This window comes from Pseudoliparis swirei, unplaced genomic scaffold (genome assembly GCF_029220125.1).
Source record: "Pseudoliparis swirei isolate HS2019 ecotype Mariana Trench unplaced genomic scaffold, NWPU_hadal_v1 hadal_59, whole genome shotgun sequence".
NCBI lineage: Eukaryota > Metazoa > Chordata > Actinopteri > Perciformes > Liparidae > Pseudoliparis > Pseudoliparis swirei.
In genome coordinates this window covers 4,925-12,500 of record NW_026613295.1, presented here as the reverse complement: position 1 = coordinate 12,500, position 7,576 = coordinate 4,925, and the positions used below count along the sequence as shown (strand labels likewise).

The following is a 7,576-nucleotide window of genomic DNA, read 5'->3' as shown; positions in this document are numbered from 1 at the left end:
TGTATCATCTACCTTCAGGGCAGCACCATGAGAACATCATCTACCTTCATACTCATGTTCACTGAGCAGAGCCTGAACACATCATAATGTAACTGCGCTCTTCCTCCTTTCCAAAAACTTTCCAACCATCATCATCATCCTCCTCGTCACCATCACGTTGGGGGCGGGCTACCAGCGTCTCACCATCTCCTGATTGGCGGCTCCGCCAGAGGGAAGCTCCTCAGAGCCGAACCGAGCAGCATGAAGAAGGCCGAGAGGAGGAGGGCGGCCCTCAGACCTGTGGACACAAAAATAGATACGCCCGTCAATATAAACCAATAAAATTCAACAGATGAACTAACTTCCAAAACAAAAGAACAACATTAGCTTCAGCTAGCTTGCTATATATACTATATATATAAATATATAAATATGTATCAATATAAATGTATTTTTATATGTATATTTAAATATTTATATATATATATATAAATGTATATATTTATATATTTACATATTTCTATTTAAATATAAATATAATAAATATATATCTAAATGTTGATATATATATATATATGTTTTGTCTCTGTTCTCGTTTCCATGGCGCCCGTCGAGTGAAACTCGCTCCACTTCCTGTTCCTGCGTCTCTTCTGAAGCTTTGACCCGATCAATAATCACAGCTGCTCAGGGCTGAGGGGTCGATGTATTGATCCCCGATGGGAAACTCAAATAAACACGAGTCATGATATTATTCTGAATAATAATCATGAAATCCTGTTAAGGCAATAACCTCTGCTCCTCGAGGAGCTGATCACCAATAGAGGATCAATAAAGAGTCTCCATCTCTTCTCTTGCTGCTTTCACAGCCGATGTGATGAAAGGGATTCATGAACCAAACTGAAGGAACCAATCAGCTGCTTCGTTTGAATGGATCCTCACTTCCTTTAAACTACATGAAGACTCAGACAGGAGGGACCGTTGTCACGGTAACGATCAGACGTTTATGGGCTTATATGTTGATTTTTTGGAGCTTATGATGAACGGCAATTCAGTTGTCTTTGATGTTCTTTGAACTTATTCTGCAGACATGCCGCCGCCTCACGTGGACGATGACGTCATCGTTCCCCTGAGCAGACTGTCACGTGTTCAACGCGAGAGCTCAGAGACACGCGTCACACACGATGTGTTCAAGGGCAGTCGGGACGGGAGCCCGCCCAGTGAGGGAGAGTGACGAGCAGACGAGTCACTCTCACCACGCCTGTTGCGCAATAGAGGCTCCACGAGAGCGCCGGGCTTCAGGACGTCATCTGCCCGGCAACAGGTCACCAGGTCACATGATCACCGGGTCACCTGACCTGCTGAGGGGTCAGGTGACCCGGTGAAGAGTCAGGTGACTCGGTGAGGAAGAGGAGCGGCGAGGTGAAGAGCGCTCTGACCACAGACAGCTGATCCTGAGTCAGCTGTCTGACGCTCACGAGGAAACACACGTTTAGTTCAGTTATTATAATTATTTAAACATCTACTGTATGACTGTCGTTGTTTACGTCACATCTATATGACTGTTGTTGTTTACGTCACATCTATATGACTGTTGTTGTTGACGTCACATCTATATGACTGGTGTTATTTACGTCACATCTATTATGACTGTTGTTGTTGACGTCACATCTATATGACTGTTGTTGTTTACGTCACATCTATATGACTGTTGTTGTTTACGTCACATCTATATGACTGGTGTTGTTTACGTCACATCTATATGACTGTTGTTGTTTACGTCACATCTATATGACTGTTGTTGTTTACGTCACATCTATTATGATTGTTGTTGTTTACGTCACATCTATATGACTGTTGTTGTTGACGTCACATCTATATGACTGTTGTTGTTTACGTCACATCTATTATGACTGTTGTTGTTTACGTCACATCTACTGTATGACTGTTGTTGTTGACGTCACATCTATATGACTGTTGTTGTTTACGTCACATCTATTATGATTGTTGTTGTTTACATCACATCTATATGACTGTTGTTGTTTACGTCACATCTACTGTATGACTGTTGTTGTTGACGTCACATCTATATGACTGTTGTTGTTTACGTCACATCTATATGACTGTTGTTGTTTACGTCACATCTATATGACTGTTGTTGTTTACGTCACATATATATGACTGTTGTTGTTTACGTCACATCTATTATGATTGTTGTTGTTTACGTCACATCTATATGACTGTTGTTGTTTACGTCACATCTATATGACTGTTGTTGTTTACGTCACATCTATATGACTGTTGTTGTTTACGTCACATCTATTATGATTGTTGTTGTTTACGTCACATCTATGACTGTTGTTGTTGACGTCACATCTATATGACTGTTGTTGTTTACGTCACATCTATTATGACTGTTGTTGTTTACGTCACATCTACTGTATGACTGTTGTTGTTGACGTCACATCTATATGACTGTTGTTGTTGACGTCACATCTATATAACTGTTGTTGTTTACGCCACATCTATATGACTGTTGTTGTTTACGCCACATCTATATGACTGTTGTTGTTTACGTCACATCTATATGACTGTTGTTGTTTACGCCACATCTATATGACTGTTGTTGTTGACGTCACATCTATATGACTGTTGTTGTTTAAGTCACATCTACTGTATGACTGTTGTTGTTTACGTCACATCTATGACTGTTGTTGTTTACATCACATCTATATGACTGTTGTTGTTGACGTCACATCTCTATGAATGTTGTTGTTTACGTCACATCTATATGACTGTTGTTGTTTACGTCACATCTATATGACTGTTGTTGTTGACGTCACATCTATTATGACTGTTGTTGACATCACATCTACTGTATGACTGTTGTTGTCAAATCTACTGTATGACTGTTGTTGTTGACATCACATCTACTGTATGACTGTTGTTGTTGACATAACATCTACTGTATGACTGTTGTTGTTGACATCACATCTACTGTATGACTGTTGTTGTTGACATCACATCTACTGTATGACTGTTGTTGTCAAATCTACTGTATGACTGTTGTTGTTGACATCACATCTACTGTATGACTGTTGTTGACATCACATCTACTGTATGACTGTTGTTGTTGACATAACATCTACTGTATGAGTGTTGTTGTTGACATCACATCTACTGTATGACTGTTGTTGTTGACATCACATCTACTGTATGACGTCACCTTGTAGTTGTCGGGACCCCACCATGTTGACATTCCTTGTTGTTGTTAATGACGTCACAATGTTGGAGGGCCGCCACCACGCCGCTAGGACACCGTGTACCACATGGTAAACAACAACAACAACAACAACAACACGGCTGACCTTTCTTGTCCAGCAGCCACATGAACGGTAGCCAGGGCACGAAGCCCAGCGGGCCCCACAGCACGAGCAGCGCGATGTCCGCGCGCCCGAAGCCGAACGCGCGCGCGGCCGAGCTCTGGATGGGCCCCCAGAAGTTCCACACGGCGCCCTGCAGGAGGCCGAGCAGCGAGAACAGGCCGAGCACCAGCCAGCGGCGGCCGTACACGCGGACGTGCGCGGGCGGCGCGTTGCCGTCCGCCGCGTGGGGGGGCGGCGCGAGCAGCGGCTCGCGCTCCGCTTCGGAACTCGAACCCGCGGCGCCCATAGCGGGTCTGTCAGGTAGAGGTCCGGGAGCCAGGTACCCGGATGTCGCCGCGTCTGATACAAAGCAGCGTCTGTTGTGTTGTCGGGCTCCGCGGTTCCTTCTGCGCATGCCCGAACGGAGAGGAAGGAAACGGCTGCATCCGGGTGTCCGTGTCACGTGACGTTTGTTTACTTCCGGCCGCCGCTCGGCTGCACGTGGACGAAAAGGTGAGTTGTTTGTTCAAAAAGAGACTTTTACGGTCATATAAGCGGGTCACGTGGCCAGACACGTGACGTGTGAACCGCTAGACCCGTTACAAGTCAGCGATGTTCTAAACAGGTCTTCTTCTCCTGGTGTACCTGTGGAGACACGCTGCTGTTCACGCTGTCTTCAAGCTACTCCTTCACGTGAAGCTAGTTATAATAACTTCAGACCGACATGAAGGAGGAACTTTGGGTTATTAATCATGATAGATGATATCGTAGGTTACCATACTTGTATCTAGGGTGACAGAGGCTCATCCCGACATCCTACCTGAGGGTTACACAGCAACACGTATTATCAACGAATAATCACATTGTTATCATTTTATAGACATATTGTATTCTCCTGCGGTGCAACAGGAGGAACACGCATTTAAAAACGAGACAATTCAAAGAGCTTCACATTAAAACCATCAACACTTAATGCAAAGGATTTAAAAACACGTAAAAACATTAAATAAAACATAAAAAACAATAATAAAATCAAGAAATAGAATCAAAGTTGCAGTTAAAGAAATAAAATTAAATGAGATGCAGACGTTGATTAATATCCTGAATCTGGATCCAAGGCAACAGCAAAGTCTTCAATCTGGATAAAAAGGAGCTGAACGTCCCTGAGGGTCTCTGAAGATCCCTGAGGGTCTCTGGGGGTCTCTGATGGTCTCTGAGGGTCTCTGAAGATCCCGGAGGGTCTCTGGGGGTCCCTGATGGTCTCTGAGGGTCTCTGAAGATCCCGGAGGGTCCCTGATGGTCTCTAAATGTCTCTGAGGGTCTCTAAAGGTCTCTAAAGGTCTCTGGGGGTCCCTGATGGTCTCTAAATGTCTCTGAGGGTCTCTAAAGGTCTCTGAGAGTCTCTGGGGGTCTCTAAAGGTCTCTGAGGGTCTCTGAAGATCCCGGAGGGTCTCTGGGTGTCTCTGATGGTCTCTGAGGGTCTCTAAAGGTCTCTGAGGGTCTATGGGGGTCACAGCAGACCTGCAGCTTTGGGGACTTTGTTGAGTGACGGTCACATGATCGTACTAGAATGGGCACTCGGTAGAGCGCATACCTTTGTATATCACAAGATTAGGCATTGAGTTATGAACATGTTGGCATTAGATGCCAATTGGATAAAAATTGACCGTGCTATGGTAAAAAGAAGATGTTGACCTTTCCATGACCTTGACCTTTGACCCGATTGATCCCAAAATCGAATCAAATGGTCCCCGGATAATAACCAATCATCCCACCAAATTTCATGCGATTCGGTTTAAAACTTTTTTTGTTATGCGAATAACACGCATACAAATAAATAAATACACGGCGATCAAAACATAACCTTCTGCATTTTCAATGCGAAGGTAATAAAGCACTGGAGCATGAGGAAAACAAAAGAGCTGTTGTTGTTGTTGTTGACGTTGACCTGCCTCTGATGAAGCCTGCAGCTGGTGTTGTTGTTGTTGTTGACCTGTCTCTGTGATGAACCCTCCACAGCCCCATGAAAGCCTTCAGCCCACAGGAGGCCCAGAAGGTCCTCCAGCACCTGCAGACCCGGCGGTCTTCACCAACATGGCCGCCGGCTGGCCGTCTCTCCTCTGGACCGCCGAGCACCTGTCAGACCGCCTGGAGGGCAAAATGATCCAGTTCAGACTGGGAGGAGAGAGGAGACCAACAGTAACTATAGATTTCATATACTATATTTATATTATATTTACATCTATATTATATATATTTATATTGTATATATGTATCTATATATATATTTATATTGTGTATATATTTATATATATATTATCTAATTGTGTATATATAATATATTTATATTTATAGAATATTATATATATTTATAGAATATTACATATTTATATTGCATAAGAAAAAAATACGATATAAAATAAAAAAAACTATTAAATTATATGTTATACTGTATATTTATGTCATATTATATATATAATATTTATATTATAATTACACAATTATATAATATATATAATTACATATTATATTCACACAATTATATAAAATATATATAAACATTAAATATAATTACATATCTATATTATGTAGGAACTCACAGACTGATGGATCGTCCAATGAGAGCGCTGCTCGTTACTATTCTAAATGACTCATGAGGGGTTATGAACATCGATCAGCTGACTCTGTTTGTGAGTAAACAAGCAGAGACTCCTCCTCCTCCTCCTCAGCGCCGCTGTTTGAGACCCAGTGCTCCTTCGTGGCGGCCCGGCTGGAGGACTTCCTGAGCTGGACCGGGGGCCGGACCGGGCCGGGGGCGGGGCCCTTCGGCCAGTACCCCCCCTCTCAGTACTGGGCCTACGCGGACTACAAGCACCTGGCCCTGCTGCTGCAGGAGCTACCCTCCATGTTCCAGGTAATGTTGGGAGGTGGGAGTCACCTGAGAGAACAACAACAACAACACAATCACATGTTTATGATTTAGTCAACATAATTTATATAACTCTGTTTGACCGACTGATGAACCTTTGACTGGACATCAAACTCTTTGGAACTTCTCCTTGTTTTGACATTTCCTCCTCTTCCTGCTCCTCTTCCTCCTCCTTCTCCTCCTCCTTCTTCTCCCCCTCCTTCTTCTCCTCTTCCTCCTCATCTTCCTCTGCTCCTCCTCCCCCTCCTTCTTCTCCTCCCCCTTCTTCTCCTCCTCCTCCTTCTTCTCCTCCCCTCCTCCTCCTCTGGAGACATTAGTGTCTCAAACTGGCCGAAAATTCATTTAAATTTTTTTATAGCGGCCATAATATTTTATTGTCCGTCCTAAATCCTCAGTCATGATTGTCTCTGGTTCTTTATCGTCGACCCGCCTGTCACTGACAGCCGCCGCCGCTCGCCAACGACCTCGTCACTCAGCGGCGAGCTCCGAGACGGCGAGCGCACGGAGACGTCCGGCGGCGGAGCAGCTGGTGGGGGGAGGAGCAGCTGGTGGGGGAGGAGCAGCCGGTGGGGGAGGAGCAGCCGGTGGGGGAGGAGCAGCTGGTGGGGGCGGAGCAGCTGGTGGAGGAGGAGCAGCTGGTGGGGGAGGAGAGCGGTGGGGAGGAGCAGCGGTGGGAGGAGCAGCTGGTGGCGGAGGAGCAGGTGGTGGGGGAGGAGCAGCCGGTGGCGGAGGAGCAGCCGGTGGCGGAGGAGCAGCTGGTGGCGGAGGAGCAGCTGGTGGGGGAGGAGCAGCCGGTGGGGAGGAGCAGCGGTGGGGAGGAGCAGCTGGTGGGAGGAGCAGCGGTGGGAAGGAGCAGCGGTGGCGGAGGAGCAGCTGGTGGAGGAGGAGCAGCGGTGGGGAGGAGCAGCCGGTGGCGGAGGAGCAGCTGGTGGGGGGAGGAGCAGCCGGTGGGGGAGGAGCAGCCGGTGGCGGAGGAGCAGCTGGTGGAGGAGGAGCAGCTGGTGGGGGAGGAGCAGCCGGTGGGGGCGGAGCCACAGCGTCACAAAGAGGAGCAGCCATGTTTGTCCTGTTCTCTGATGGCGGCGTTCGTGTGGCAGGAAGTCCGTGGTCCGACTTGACCGAGGGCGCAGCGGGAGGAGAGCACGGCGTGGATCGGCTCGGCGGCGCCAACACGCCGTGCCACCTGGACGCCTCGGCTGCAACCTGGTGCTGCAGGTGCAGGGACGGTAAGTCAACACGCCGCCATCTTAATGTGCAATGATGCAGCTTCCAGGTAAAGTCGACGGACCCTTTAGAGGGCGAGGTC

At 46.6% G+C, this 7,576-nt stretch overlaps 1 protein-coding gene and 1 long non-coding RNA gene across 2 annotated transcripts in view; both read right to left on the bottom strand.

Moving 5' to 3' along the window:
• The window catches only part of slc49a4 (solute carrier family 49 member 4), a gene marked incomplete at its 3' end in the record, with an annotated part of 16,362 nt that extends 12,514 nt beyond the window's left edge, over positions 1 to 3,848 (bottom strand). Inside the window, exons 1-2 of the mRNA XM_056411081.1 lie at positions 3,345 to 3,848; positions 184 to 277 (exon numbers count right to left, since the gene is read on the bottom strand). Of these exons, the coding sequence (XP_056267056.1) occupies positions 184 to 277; positions 3,345 to 3,756 (506 nt within the window). The remainder of the gene's footprint in view (positions 1 to 183; positions 278 to 3,344) is intronic.
• Positions 3,849 to 5,364: 1,516 nt separating this feature from the next.
• Positions 5,365 to 6,477, bottom strand: LOC130191425 (uncharacterized). The gene is made up of 3 exons (XR_008831196.1): positions 6,366 to 6,477; positions 5,942 to 6,279; positions 5,365 to 5,516 (listed from the first exon to the last, which is right to left on the bottom strand). It is a non-coding gene; the product is annotated as an uncharacterized LOC130191425 (long non-coding RNA).
• Positions 6,478 to 7,576: the final 1,099 nt, after the last annotated feature.